The 15,350-nt window shown below is 41.1% G+C and overlaps 1 protein-coding gene across 1 annotated transcript; it reads right to left on the bottom strand.

The window, feature by feature from the left end:
- Window positions 1-1,131: 1,131 nt before the first annotated feature.
- Window positions 1,132-15,249, bottom strand: C5H6orf58 (chromosome 5 C6orf58 homolog). The gene is made up of 6 exons (XM_049800176.1): window positions 14,928-15,249; window positions 9,585-9,671; window positions 5,800-5,984; window positions 4,485-4,618; window positions 3,795-4,033; window positions 1,132-1,319 (listed from the first exon to the last, which is right to left on the bottom strand). Exons 1-6 carry the CDS (start codon window positions 15,247-15,249, stop codon window positions 1,132-1,134), a joined length of 1,155 nt encoding a protein of 384 aa, XP_049656133.1.
- Window positions 15,250-15,350: the final 101 nt, after the last annotated feature.

Genomic DNA, 15,350 nt, shown 5'->3' with positions numbered 1-15,350 from the left:
GCTTTCCCTTATTTTGCCGCAGGAGTCTACGGGCCGTGTCTCTTTCAAATACCCTCTCCGGCAAGCTGTAACCTGCTGGGGTGCAGCAGGCAGCGGCTGTATCGCCGTCCTCCCCTCTCCCCCACGGCAAGGGAGGTCAAGCCACGCCTGCTCTCTAGGGGAAGTCTTCATAAGGACGGAGGAGCCAAGTCAGCAGATTTCCTAAGAAACTTCAAGCCCTGGCTGCCTGCAGGACCCCTGCCCCGCTTCCCCACAACCTGTCACGGCAAGCTGTTACAAGTAATTCCCTGTATGTTTTATCGCCCAGACGACTGGGATCAGCGCTTGGGTCGGAGCACGCTAGGCGCTGGGAGTGCAAACAGCGCAAACGCATCTCTTCCTCGGTAATCAAATCTAACGTATGGCACGCTGCAACGAGAAGGGTTAGGCACGGGGAAACGGAAAAGCAACCTGGGGTTACACAGACTATGTAATCACATAAATCGACAGATCGTTCAATGTTTCTTTGAGGTAAGTGAACGGAATCAAATGCCAGAAATCTCTGTTGGTCATAGAAAAGCTGCTACAGAATAAGCTCATTTGCCTCAGGACTTCTCAGAACTGGCTCCACAGTACCATGAGGCACTTAGGTGTTTGTTACAAAGCAGCATACCAAGGGAATCCATCTGTACTTAAGTATTTAATCAGCTAAGCCTGAAATCTTTGAATCTGATTGCAGGTGGTCTGCAAAATAACGACTTTGGCGGGAAGCAGTCAAGGCATTGGTTTTGTACCAGAACTTCAGAGAAAAGTTTTGGATGATTATCTATAGACCATCAAGGACCTGAGTTACATATCTGGTGGGATCTCTGTATACAGGGAAAAAAACAGTCTGAAACAGAATATAATCTGCTTGTATTTAATCTTGTCTCCAATAATTACATATTATTTATAAAGCCCCAAAAAAGTAATAAAGTAAGATTTTATGTGAGGCATTTTATTTATAAGGAAATGAGTTAAACACATGAGCTAATTAGCAAAATTAAGTATAAAAATATTGATTCAATATGAAAGAGATGCAGACATGGCAGACTCGAGAAACCCTGCTGTAAGAAATTACCAAGACACACACATATCTGTTAAAAGATTAAATCAATCAGTGTTGGAACTCCTTTTTCTCAAGAAAGTGAGCACTGTCAAATCTGCTCCTTTCAAATCATTATATATTCCCACTGGGTCAAAATTCTGGCTCGAAGCCAACTCTTCAATCAGTTTTCGGCCCATTTTTCTTCCTGCTTCGGTAGACATAGCCTTTTGCCAGACCTTCAGCAGCAATCCTCCTTGGAAAGAAACACAATGTGACATTGTCAAATTAACACGGAGCACACGCAGCTCACAGCACACAAGGGACAAAGTGCATGTCTGGCAATAAATACCCACTGCTCTCCTGTGGACAGTGAAATGTACACAAAGCTGGAGCATGCCGATGGGGTAATAATTGCCTACAAATGTGTAGGGAGACACAGGCCATTCATTCAGCTCAGGATCCTTTGTTTTGACAGACAACTGGGTTTGTTCCCTCGTCACCAGTGTTGGAAGTCAAAGTGATTGAAGACCCATGTTAAGGTCTTGGTCTGCAATTGCACATAGCTTCATGGCTTATGAAACAGTAGCCTGGTAGTTACAATCATGCATGTCTTTGTTTTTAGTCTAAAGCAACTAAGAATTTGCACTCTCTGCCAGCTAAGGCGTCAACCTAAAGAACAAAATGATCCTAATACTTTCATCCATGCAAGAAGCAGTGGCTCTCTAAGAAGTATGCCTGACCAGTCCAGCATAGCACTAGTTTGCAGGAAAGTCATTACCTGCTCCCTACTCCTCTAAGTGCTAATCTTTTTAGTGGATAAAGGGTCCATAGAGGAAATCTGAGGGTAAAAAAAAGTCTGCTAGAAAACCAAGAGGAGATTATTCTCCTGCAAAACATGTTTTTTATATAAATGGCAACAATGAAGAATTGACTTCGTATGGTATTGTACTGGAGAGATGAGGAGTTAAGAGGAGAAGGCAGAAAACAGTGCTTTTGCCTAGTAGGACCACAGGAAAGGCTAGGACAGCAGGGAAGGTCTCAAATAACAAGGCATCTGCTCATCTGCCTTCGGATATCAGTGGGAGGCAGAGCATAAAAAGAAAAGCTTCTGACCATTGATGAGGCAAGAAGCTTTAGAGGTAGCAGAGTACTCTCTCAATACAGGTCCTTGCTGGACAGGCAGAGGTAGCTAGAGGAAAATAAAGAGTAATCAAACTGTGAATCAAGAAATCAAATCTCACTCTCAGTTGGACAGGGTCACATCGTAAGAGGTACCGAGACCCTCTATCTGCTGTTGAAGTTTGCAGCACCAGAAGAGGACTCTGCATCTCACGGGATGTGTTTAAAAGGTTTAAGAATCCAACTCTACAAAAACAGTATGTCACATTTTGTCATCTGCATTTTGTGTCAATAAGATCTAGTGTTTCAGGTCCCCACTGAAGCTGTGGATGCAGACACAAGTCAAATTTGGTTTAAAGCTCCTTTTCTGATCTGCAAATCACTCACCAGGTTGAGTTAACTGGCATTTAAGTCCCAGCCGAATGCAAAGCCCATCCCTTCAAAGCATAGTCAGGGAAACCTCCCGTCTGCAAAGCAAGGGATTTCAGCTATGGACTTCATTATGGCTGCACCTGCATGAAACTTCGTCATCCCGCTCTTTCCTTCCCTCTACCATCTTCAGCATCCATGCCTCTTTTCCTCTCTCCTTCCAGTGCTGTTGTCATCTGCTCTGCTGCCCTGGTGCTCTGCTCCCTCCTTGCTGCCCTGCTAGTCCTGCTTTTCCCTCCTGTGCCCCCGTCCCCTCCTGCAGGTAGGTCAAGAAAGCCTGAACTGTTTCCTGAAATTCTGGCATAGACTACCAGGGACGGGATAGAGCTGTTAAGATCCTTATTCAGATTTCGAGGAATCATGCTACGTGGAAGGTATGAGGGAAGCACTCTGTGATGCGGATGCGAGGATGCTCTTTTGTAACACTGAGTAGCTTCATTACGCATCTTTTTCAGCTACAAATACAGCTACTGAGAAAATTTTCACTGAACTGTGTGGGCAGAAGAGGATCACAAAACAACTGCTATGGCTCTGGATACTAGTTTTTCAGTATATTTTTATACTGTATTTTCATTTAAAGATTCAAAATAACTTTACTTCACAAAGGACAAACAAAAATATCCAACCCAGAAATACCTACGAATGAACTGAAACCTCAGGCGCGTGCAATTCTGTATCTCACCGCTGGATGGCGATGCAGAAGTTATTTTAGTGAACGTGGAGAAGCCAGCATTGTCTAAGGATACGGTTTTGCTGGGACAGATGATATTCATCATTTGTCCATTTTTTGTAATGACCTCAACTGATCTAATAATTTTATTTATAGCTTTAATTTTTTCAGATTTAACTGGTGAAACACAAAGTGGTGCCTGTGTTTTTAAAGATCCTGTGAAAACTGGAGAAAAAAGTAAGATCATCTGCTCCAACAAAAGATGTATTTGTTTGATGGGAAATCCTCAATGCTTATCTTCAGTGTCATCCCATCTACTGCATTTGCTCTCTGGTGTGTTGTTTACTTATGGTTGTACTTTTAGCTTTACTGTTTTGCTGTTAGTCTCTAGGAAGTGTTTATACTATTTTATATCAAAATTCACTGTGTTCATATGGAGAAAGGTATTGAAAGAGGGAACAAGATATTAAATATGTAAGAACTACAGACATTTGTAGGTCGGGCTCATACCTGTTAATTGATTTGCTTTATGAAGAGTCCTCATTGAAAGCAGGACTCTATTTTGCTGTGGACTGAAGTCACTAATGGATGGGAGGACATCCCCTTCAACAAGCATTCTCTGGGGCAGAAAAGCCTGGAAGTTGTTTGTGGTCAGGAAATCTGTAGAGAAGTGTGTGGCTGCAATGAAATCCACAGCATTAGCCCAGTCTTCACCAAAATTTGCTTCTGGATCAGAGAGATATTTTAAGCTGGAAGAGATCAAAATAAAAAATGTAACAGATAACTGAAATCCCCTGTAGAGCATGGTAGTTGATCATTTATCCCAAATGTGCTTTGTTCAGTATAAAATCCTGAGTGGTGTCAGGGCCACAGTGACTTACAACCTCCTTCATCACTTTTTACATAATTTCTTCTGGTATCACTGCCCCTGCCGAGATTAAATACAGCTCCTGACTCAGGCCCATGCTCCCAGAGAGGAATCAGCATCTATTTTTAAGCCCACAGCCTGCCCGTCCATCACAGCCTGGGCAGCCATCTCTCACTGGTCATCCCAGGCTGCAAGACAGCAGAAGGAAGAGTGGAGCCTAAAGAGTAGAGGCCTAAAGTACGAAAGAACGTGTGGACTTTTTTGGGATACTATCTTCCAAAGAGGCATGCAGATGGGAAGATCCTCCTTGGCCAAGTCTCTTGTCCCCGTACCTGTCCTGGAACTTGGGCAGTGCGTAAGCAATGGAGGCAACGTGTGCCCTCCACATGAGACAGAGGGCATCATCCAGTTTGAAGGAGGAGAAGGTTGCAGGGCTCACGGCTTTGTGCCCTGTATATAACAGATACTGCAGCAACAAGGAGGAAAGAAGACAGAGAAACGGGAGAGGTTTAAACCCAATGAATTTTTTAGACTTAAGTACATACCTCACAGAACAGTAAGTTTGCAAGCTAAGGGAAATTGCTTTTGGGTAGTTAGAATGTGCTGCTTTATAAGTAACTATGTCTATCATAAGGAGAAAAAGATGATTAATATAGATTTATAAAGTTAATACATATCCCCACTGAAGTTAACGGGAGTTGCCATTCTTTGACTTTAACAGAGCAACAGTTTTATCCACATAAATACCTAAACAGGTATTCTGCCACAATAATTTAGTGGACTTTTGTATCTGAGTGCCATGGAAGCTTCCGTGCTGAAATACTGGATTCCTTGAAAACCTGTTTATACTCTTTCGACCACAACTTTCAGAAGATTTTTGGGAAATTATCCTTAATGGTTATCATTATGGCTATTTGAGAAGGAGATCTTTTATAACTTCTGAAACATACTGCTTAGGAAAAACAGTCTTAAGATAACAAACCCAGTCCTGCTCCTAAAACCTCTACCTTCACTCACACTTGCCAAGAGGGACTTATGGTTTAAATTTTCTGATCATTATCAATTATTTGCTTAACAACAAAAATGTTGAATATAGAAGCCTATGTATAAAAATAGTTATTGAACTTTGAAGTAAGAAATATTGTCATCTTTGAGATTAGGGAAGAGCTGAATGAGGAGGAAAGATAATATCTAATTGCATAAATAAGTGTCCTTCTGCATGAAGTTTTAGCATTTTCAGATTTTTAGATGTTTGAAGGAATAAATAAACCCTATAAAACCAATGCAAGGCCATTTTTCAAGAGTAATGTTCTATCTCGCATGCTTATTTTGCATTGCAAACATAAGCAGTATAAGAATAACACAAATTTAACTGTTAACAAAACAGTCTCTTGGGATAGACTATAAAATACAGAATTATCTTGAAGGAAGGAAAAAATCCATAACCTGTAAAAATCCTGGCCTTCTTAGCTCTGACTCACTTTATGTTATGCTTTTCATTTTTCCTGCTTGTTACTTTTATATCAAGCTGTTATTGAAAGCAAAGCAAGCTCTCTGAATCTTAACAATAACAGTAATAATGTTTTTTAAAGCTGATATTCTGGTATCATTTCCTATAAATTATGAAAAAAAAGTAAAATTATTTACTTCAAAATAGGCCTTCCAGTCATCCATGAGCTTGGGAATGTGAGAACGGCAGTCGGCAACGCTGTAACAGAAATCAGCTCTTCGCTCTTCTGGTGGCAATATTTCTATCTCGTACTGCAGCTGCCCAAAAAGGCCAGCCTCCACTGCCCCCAGAAAGGGTATGACAGCCAAGTAGTAATTCATACCTGTGACAATAATGAAAAAGGAGGATGTATTAAGCACAAGCAAATAAAAATTCCTGCATAGAATAACGAACACTCTCCCATACCAAATGCTACCGTTTGAAATTGCCATTGATACAACTGTGTTCAGCAGTGGGACATATGTACTGAAATGCACTAATGATGATATCTGTATTGGTTTAGATATGATTTGTAATATTCATTTTTATATTGTCCTTTAATAGCCATGCATGAACCGACAGTGTGCTATACTTTGCAGGAAACAACAAACAACTGATAAAAGATCTTTATAGGTTGTCACGGACAGGACATCAAAAGTCTCTCAAATATTGGTTGCAAGCTAAGTACAGAAAGACTAAGGGGTACTCCGTGAATATTGTTTTCATCAATAACACCAACCTCTTCTATTCATCATGGGCATATAAGAAAGGAAAAGGTAAATACTAGTGATATTTTACTGGAAAATGATAATTTTGCTTTTAAAAAAGATTTTGCTCATTTTCAGGAAGAAAGGTGTGGCCTGTCAGAAGAGCAAAGGAAAAATCTCAAGTCACAAGAAGACAGTGTCGCACTGGGAGTCATTGCTAAGCTTGGTCTTGCTTCTCGTTCACTATTTTCATGAGAAGTACTGAAACCTGGATTTCACATCAGAAAGTACTTACATTATTTTCAGTGGGCTTGCATACATTACATATTGGTACCTGCTTGGGTGTCAGAAGGCAGAAAAATAATGCAGGAAAGGACTATACTGAATATTATTCTAGGTAAAAAGGGCTGAAGTTCTTAAGCAGGGAGAGTCTCAAACACTCTGGGCTCTATTAAATGTGAGTTTCTGATTTAAGCTGACTTCTGGCTTCATATGACTACTCGTGCCACAGAGGGCTGCCCTGAAGGCCAGCCAAAACCACTTGCACTCTCACAACAGTAAGAGACATTTCTGTGCAGTCTGAAAGACTTTTTGCATGTTCCTGCTGCAATAGGGTAAATTAAGGCTAACTTTATACATTTTCTGGAGGCAACAAAATCAGTATGAAGGAAACATGCGGTGGTTAGAAGTAAGTAAAGAGCAGGAATGCAAACACTGAGAAAGTACAGGTAGTGGTTTCTATTCCAGGAAGGTCCCCTGCTTGCACAGGGCTATGCAATGACCCTTTTTGCTTGGGACTGCATGTGACACCTTGCCACAGAGCACCTAGTGCTAGCCATCCAAAGAAATGGGAAACTGAAGTTGGAGTATCGCACTGAGCTTTGATTTTACTCTAAATTTATATTTGAAATTTACTCTATGCTGTTACGGATGCACTGCCACATATGCTTATCCCTTTGTTCAGTTGAAGATATATACATTTAATTGCTGGCTCACAGCCAGAGGCTTCATTCAAAGGGTCTCTAGACCAAAGCACTCATGTGGCAGGGAAGGGACAGAGCCATTCGCTGAAACCTGCCAGCAGGTCTGGTGAAAAGGGGACTTGGGACAGGCCAGCAGGGAAGCTGAGAGAGCAAGGCACAGAAGTGATAGAGGGCAAAATGTGCTACATGAAAAGGAATATGAAGCTTTCCCTTCCCTAGGAGGGGAAAGAATATTTAAACTGGAGGACTTACAAGGGCTTTAACTCCTTAAAAAAATGAAGATTTCCATCATTTCATTGCCTTTAGACATAAGTAATGATTGTATTCTATAGGTTGGTCTTGTCTTTCTTCATCTCACCCTATCTGTCAGTTCCATTTCTTTAAAAATAGAAGATAAACTCTCTAAAAGAGTCAGAGTTCGAGTATGAGTCTCCAAAAATACTGACTTTGACTCAGATCAGAGAACAAGGGAATTATTTTTTTAAATAATATGTTCATTCAGCTTTTGAAAAATGGAAACAAAAACATTGTTTGGGGCATTCTATTTGGACTGGTTGGGATATACAATTTGTGTAGGCAAATTAATTAAATATTTTTGATTAATCAAATGAGTCAATTTAATGGTTGTTTATGTTTTTTATGGGCTCAGAAGAAATTGCCTTGTAAGATGAACTCTGTGGAAATCTAGGTATGCATTGTGGTTTGAGGAGTGTGTTTCCATATAGGCTGTAAAAATACCAGAGGGAAATAGGCTACACATGTTCTTGCACTTGAGACACAGACCATTGTAACATTGGTGCTTTTTGTATTGATGCTACAAGTGTTATTCATTGGGCTGCCCTGCGCAACAATAAATGGATACCCTTGAGTTGCATGTGGCATTCCAGATTCCTTTCTTTCCTCTTCTACAAAGCTCTTAGCCAGCAGTGGATATAACCACTTTTTCCTTTGTGTGTGAAAACCTGGTTATAGTATCCTGTCTCATACACTGTTACTTCTCCCATGATCCTGGCAGTGGACCTACCCTTATGTCCCATGGGAGGACAAGGTGCCCTACCACATCTACCAGGAGTGATGCCAACAGCACATATGGCTGAGTTAGCTCACCCCTGGGTCTTCAGTAGAGTTTGACACTTTGCTTTTTCTCTGTACTGCGTAGTGCAAAGGTGGTTCCAAATTTGATACCACTATCATTGAGATGACGCTGCTTCCTGCAATGCACATTTGCTTAGGATAGAGCCAGTCTCCTGTTACACCTATGACAGACATTTTTACAAATGAAATTCTGGTGTATCTCAGACTAAGAGAAACCATGCATTAACTTAATCCCTCCAGTTCAACACACCAATATACAAATGGCCTGAATTATGAAAAGCATGCAGGAATTTTGGATATTTCCATTTTGAGGAAGACTGAATTATCTGGATGTGTATTTTTAGAGATAATGAGGAAAACATTGAAAGTATCAGGAGCACTGACAATAGAAATTCAGATCTTTACACTTTCTCTGTGACTTCAGTTTGTTGCTACTCATTGGAATAATGAAAAAATTTTGACAGAATTTCAACCTACTAGAACTCCAAAGCCAATATTAAAGTGAACAGAAATTGCCTCGTCGCTCATGTACACCAGGTCGAAGTATTAACTAAGTTTTAGATGAATACTTGAAAGCCTGCTGGATAAATGTCAGTGTAATAAAGATAATGAAGTTATTTGGATATCATGGGCACAAAGTGTCCCTTTCTTTCTTTCTGTGTAGCCTACTGACCACAGTGAAGTTGTGGAGGTGCAACTGAAGGCAGAAAAGTCCTGTCAGATTTGTATTACTGAGGGTGATGCAAGAACCACAGAGATTCCTGCCTGACATTCTCACACCAAGTTTTAATTTGAAGTTCCAGCATCTAAGCTGAACAAATCTGCTCTGGAGTAATTGAAAACTGTGATTTCTACGAATGTCTGCAAATATAGATACCCATCATGGTGTTTCGCACACATTTTCACATGCATTTTTGCAATGCAAACATTTTTAAGCCTGAAAATTGGCATCTTTTTCCTTCCTCAAATAAGTTATCAATGTCAATTAACTTTCATTTAGTCACTCACACTTAGGAGTCTTGCTACAAGTTTTCAATGGAGAATTATGTAGCACTGAAATTGCTTTATAATATAGAAGTCTAAGGGGAAGAAAGATTCTAAATTGCCTTTTACAACACTAATCATGTTTTGGAGAACAATGTAACAGCACATACTTACAGGACCACCAGCTTCTTACAGATATGCACAAGAGGTCTCCATCTTCATAGCCACAGGAAGTCACACTGGAAGGATCTGCTAATCTGCCTGAATCAAATGAAATAATACACCAAATACTTCTCAATCTTTTTTCACACAAGAAATCCCTCTGAGATGAAAAAATTATATAGCAGTAAAGCATGCACCATTTTGCTCAGAGAAGCAGAAGAATTACTGTTGTTTTGCTTCATAAACTACTATTCCTAGAGTAGCTGAATTTCTCAGTCAATACTTCTGCAGTGCATTTTAATTTGATTGTGTTTTACAGTTCCTCACTGTAAATGTATTCTGAAAATTTATGGAACTGTCTGAAAGTAGGACATTGCAGTGATATTTTTATAGAGCTCTAAATATACACGCACATATGGACATAAACACATGTATAGCTGATGCATCATTTGCAATGGATGCAGGGCTGCTAGTGTAAGAGAGCTGCTTAACAAGCAGAATAGTACAAATTAAATGTGCTAGTAATTGTCTCACCTAATTGCATTGTGTGATACAGAATCCCTTCCTGTTTAATCATGCATACAAACATGGCCTTACTGTGAAGCTAAGCATGCAAACATTGTTGTACCTGATTAGCAGGGTTTTCAAGCATCTGTGCTGTAGCAAACATGCAAGACATTTCACAATTATTCGTGACAGCATGTAAGGCACATTTTACTTTAAACATGTGACATGGAGAAACAGCCTAATTCCTGAAAGCATAATGTACGTGTACATTATGTGGTTATTAGTCATGTGAGTGAGTGAGGAAGTCTGCTTTAAGAGTATGACGTGAAATCACCATGGTCAGGTCCAATGACTCGAGCTGTTCCAGAAGCTCCCAAACTCTGCCCTGCAGAGCACTTACTGTCTGACAAGTCAGCTGAAAAACGACACTGTCATTACTGTCAAATTAGAACTAAACCTCATTACATTCTTTAAAAACCTAACTAAATTTTCTGATACTTTTCACTCGAGAAGAAGAGATGATCATGAACCATGTGCATACAGATTATCCTAATTATCCTCTCTAGCTGACTGGATAGAGCTTGTGCTTTGGGACATGCTAGCTGCTCAAGCCTATATCTTTCAGTAGCAGAACACCGAGGGCATGAATTTGCAGTGTTGAGGAATGCAGTTCAACAGGATATTTTTAAATGAAAAATGGTAATTTTTAATATTTACAGAAAGATTTTTTTTTTTTCCAAGATTCTACTTTCACACAGGGAACCAGAAATAGGCAGCAGTAGTTCACTGGTGTGCAAAGGGAATGAATGGGAAGGATAAAGGAAAAGAAGAAAAAGAAGACAAAATGTTGCAAAAGAATTGTACATTAGATTGCCAAAGATTGTTAGCCTAGGTGTTTTCAGAAAATGAAAAGTCCCAGGCAGTATCAGTGATAATTATAACATATATATGAATTACTTGGAGCTGGAAGCACTAACTCCACTTCCAGTTTTATTCTCTCTGGTCCCTCCTATTCCCTGTGTACATGATTGTTATTTCAGTCTTCAGGTCTATCCAAGTATCGTGGTTTAAGCCTAGCCAGTAACAAAGCACCACGCAGCCACTTGCTTGCTCCCCCCATCCAGCCACGGTGGGATGAGAAAATCTAAAGGCAGGCTCGTGGGTCAAGACAAGGACTGGGAGGGATCACTCACCACTTATGGTCATGGGCAAAAGACAGGCTCAACTTGGGGAAGAAACAGAATCAATTTAATTTACTACCAATCAAATCAAAACAAGGATAATGAGAAGTAAACCCCAAATCTTAAAACGTCTTCCGCCCACCCCTCCCTCCTTTCCGGCTCAACTCCACTCCCGGTTCTCTCCACCTCTTCCCCCTGGTGGCACAGAGGGATGGGGAATGGAGGTTGGGGTCAGCTCGCCACACCTTGTCTCTGCTGCTCCTGCCTCCTCAGGGGGAGGACAACTCACTTGTCCCCTGCTCCACCGTGGGGTACCTCCCATGGGAGACAGTCCTTCATGAACTTCTCCAACGTGAGTCCTTTCCGCGGGCTTCAGTTCTTCCCAAACTTCCCTGGCGTGGGTCCTTTCTGCGGGCCAATCTTCAGTCACCAACTGCTCCAGCGCAGGCTTTCCCATGGAGTCACGGCCATCTTGGGGGGCCTCCGCTCCACCGTGGACTTCCACGGGCTGTAGGGGGACAGCCTGCCGTCTGACCATGGGCTGCAGGGACATCCAGCTCCTCAGGCGCCCCTCCTCCCCCTCCTTCCTCACTGACCTCGGTATCTGCAGAGGGGTTCCTTTCACATTCCAATCCCCCCACTCACTGCGGGTTCCCCTTCTTAAACCTGGTCTCCCAGAGGTGCTATCCCACTGTTGCCAATTGGGTCGGCCTGGGCCAGAGGCGGGTCCGACTTGGAGCCGGGGGAGCTTCTAGAAGCTTCTCACAGGAGCTGTCCCTGCGGCCCCTCCCCCGCCACCAAAAAAAACCCGTGCCACACAAACACATAACACCAAGCTGTTTGTGTCTTTCTCTGTATTGACAGTGCCTCCCATGTCATTAGCATGTATGTCATTAGCAACTATGTGCAATCTCATAAGCAAATTTCTCTGGTATATTTTTGGTGGCAAGGTTGTTAATGAAAAAGCTAAATGATGTTGTTCTTCAAGAATGATAATTGAAGAGCTCTGAGCATATCCTCCATTTAGCTGTAAACTTACCTTAGCAACACTAGTCACTAAATTCTCCTTCAGGTGTTCCTTTACCAGATTTACAATTCCCTGTTTCATTCTTATTTTGTAAAGTGTCATTAAAAACTTTGATTCTATGCTTTGATTTTACAAAGGGAGGAAATGTATTTCTGGACTTCGGTAAAACATCACTTATAAAAGAAGGGATTGAGTTAGTCTTACACAAGCTACCTTTGATTCACATAAGCTGTGCTTTATGCCTTTTTCTGTTTATCTGCATGTCTTTAAATATTCTTTCCTCTCTACTTATTCTAATGTCTCATCTACTGCTGATGTAGGAGAAAGAAATATTATTGTGTCCTTATCCCATTTTTCCTTCTTCTTCAGTATAGGTACAACCTTTCCTACTCTTCAGACATATACAATACCACCTGAAGCTTTCTTAAAGTTATTGCTCCTGGATTTGTACATCTATATGTCAATTCTTCCAAGTGCGGGTAGAAAATATCCAGTTTCCTCAGTCTGTGTAGGTAGGACTCTCAGTTCAACTCCGTCTCCCAAGTGATAATTTCTGTTTCCGCAGCCTCATTTCTACCAGCTGTGCTGTCTCAACGTCATTGTCTCTACTGTAAATTTAGGCAAAGTACTGATTCCATTTTATGTCCATGAGTAGATTATTGCAAATCTTTGTACTGCTCTTATTAAGTAGCAGCTTCACTTGCTTTTTATGGTTTATATAGGACCACATTAAAAAAAATATATATTTTCTCAGCAACATAACTTTCATAACCAGACAGAATTGTTAATTCAACAGTTTTTGTAGTATTTTCAAGGATCTGCTGTCTGGCATGATGAACTCAAATCCTGCTTTCATTTGCCCAAGCTTATTATATCAATATACAAATGCTTCAGTCATTCCTCACTAATCTAGCCCAGCTGCCTATCTGTATTAGGTTTAGCCAGTTGCTAACCTCACTACTGTATGCACCAAAATTATGTCTGTCTTTCCCCCTTATCTAGTCATCCTTCAACTTCTCACATTTTTTAGTGTAAAACGCTTTCCAGCCATGTGATATTTCTCCTTCTACTATTTTTTTAACCTTCTAATCAAGTAATTTCAAAAATATATCTCCTTGCGTAAGGACTAGTCCTACAACTCTTTGGCTGGTGACAGCAGGTCTTTACCTTTCTGTGCAACCAGGTGCAAACCTTCCTCTCACCTACTGTGTCCCTCATCTCTATTTGGGAACTCACTGCAACCAGGCACATCTTCACTTTGTGGATGAGGCCACACTACATAACCAGGTCCTTTCCAGCATGTCGCCACTCAAGTGTAGCTTCTGCATCCAGTCATCTTTGCCTCCGCCACACATTGGGTCAACTCTCCTGTTGCACCAGCCATCCTCTTCAACATCTCTTTCTTTTCCTATACATAAAGAAGGGAAAGAGGAAAAAGCTTGCCTAAACTCCAGCCAAATTCTTCTTGCTGCTCTCTGCTTGCCAGCTAGTTGCCTCCTTGGATTTTGCTTACTCTACCTCCTTTTCCTCATTTTGACTTAGTAGTTATTTTCCATTAGGTGCGACTAAATGCTGGCAGCCTTCCTTCTCCACCAGCTGCAGCCCCTCTGTCTTCCAAACATACAGCTTCAGCCAAACCACCACCTCATGAAACTACAGACTAAAACCAATAGAGAAAACAACAGGCAGACAGATGCATTTGCTTATGCCTTGTTACTAAAAAAAGTTCCTGAAAACATGATTGACTCTTATTCTCTTCTTTCCACCTCTCCTGGTTGCTAGAACAAGGCAAGTCAACTCTGGCTTTGAATGGAAAGCTTCACTGCCTGCTGCATGTGAAGCAGCGTGTGGTAGAACACGTTCTCTGATAAAGTCCTCGATAAGATATTGCAGCCTTAGCCTCAAGGGACCTTTCACACATGTTTCTGTATCAGCTTCCCTGGCACAGCCAACAAGCAAACAAGAATGACTGCCCCAGATAACAACCAGCTTTGGGGGGATAAGCCATTAGAATTTGGACATAATTTAAAAACCAAAATAAAAACCAAACAAAAAAAACCCCAACAAACAGAACAAATTTTAATTTTGTGTAAAACACATGTTTAGAAAATAATGAGGCTACTCCTAAACTGATCAAAAAGAGCAAATGGAAACAAATTCTCAGACGGACAGGTGGACTTTCAACTATCTGTATTAGAAATGAAACTCAAACCACCAATAGAAGATCATAACATAAACAACCAAAAAAAGCCTATTAGTTAGCAATTTAAGAACAGCACTGCAGAATGCAGGCCCTGAAACCTACCTAATATAAACAGGAACAACTGTGAATATCTTTACAAAGATTTTCAGCTAACTGAAACATTAGCGATCTAAACCATAGATCTTCTGGATTCTGACCAGTCCTGTGTAGCAATACATTTTTCTGTTAGGACGTTTAATAGTTGTTGCTCAACAAGGCAAGGGTGTTCCCTTCATTCAGGATTTCTTTTTCAAATTAGCAGCTTAGCTCAGCATGTCAAAATTTACACCATCTGAGGCTATACTGGGCTTGTGAGGCAGAAACCTTGGGAAAGGATGACCCAAAGTGGGTCTGGCAAACACTTTGTTGTTCCAGCAGCTTAAGGACTTAATTCATACCTGTACGAAATTGCCACCCATGTTGCAATGGTAATCCCCAGAGAATATTGCCAAAATTTTGGGATCCAAAGGTGGTAAAATATTTGGCTGAAGAGTTTAGCAAGTTCTTATACACTCCCAGTCGTTCTTGATAGTTCCAAGCATTGATGACAATTTTGTTGTCCTTTACTAGGAAACCCAGCAGGTTTTCAGGTGCAAGGTCCCACAGAGGGGGATAGGCGTCTTCTCCGGTGGCACCTTTTTCACTCTGTGCTGCGGCAGTCACTGGATTCAGGGTAACAGTCACTATAAGAAGAGTATATATGCCAAAGCAGGGCCGCATTGTGAAGGTTTGTGACCCAGGTGTTTGTGCCTGCAGGGCTTTTATCATGAAAGGTGAGGGCTGGGCATAAAAGGGTGACTCAGATGCAGAGGTCTCCAGCT

The sequence above is a fragment of the Accipiter gentilis genome, chromosome 5 (assembly GCF_929443795.1).
Source record: "Accipiter gentilis chromosome 5, bAccGen1.1, whole genome shotgun sequence".
Lineage (NCBI taxonomy): Eukaryota > Metazoa > Chordata > Aves > Accipitriformes > Accipitridae > Astur > Astur gentilis.
Note: the sequence above shows the minus strand (reverse complement) of the source record. Positions and strands in the feature narration are given on the sequence as shown.

Excerpts from the sequence above, each read along its gene's own strand:
- C5H6orf58 (XM_049800176.1), bottom strand. The coding sequence starts at position 15,249 with ATGCGGCCCTGCTTTGGCATATATACTCTTCTTATAGTGACTGTTACC. Across the intron at positions 5,985-9,584 it reads TGTAAGAAGCTGGTGGTCCT|GTATGAATTACTACTTGGCT; the intron begins GTAAGTATGTGC and ends TTATTGTCACAG. Across the intron at positions 4,034-4,484 it reads CTGCCCAAGTTCCAGGACAG|CTTAAAATATCTCTCTGATC; the intron begins GTACGGGGACAA and ends GATCTCTTCCAG.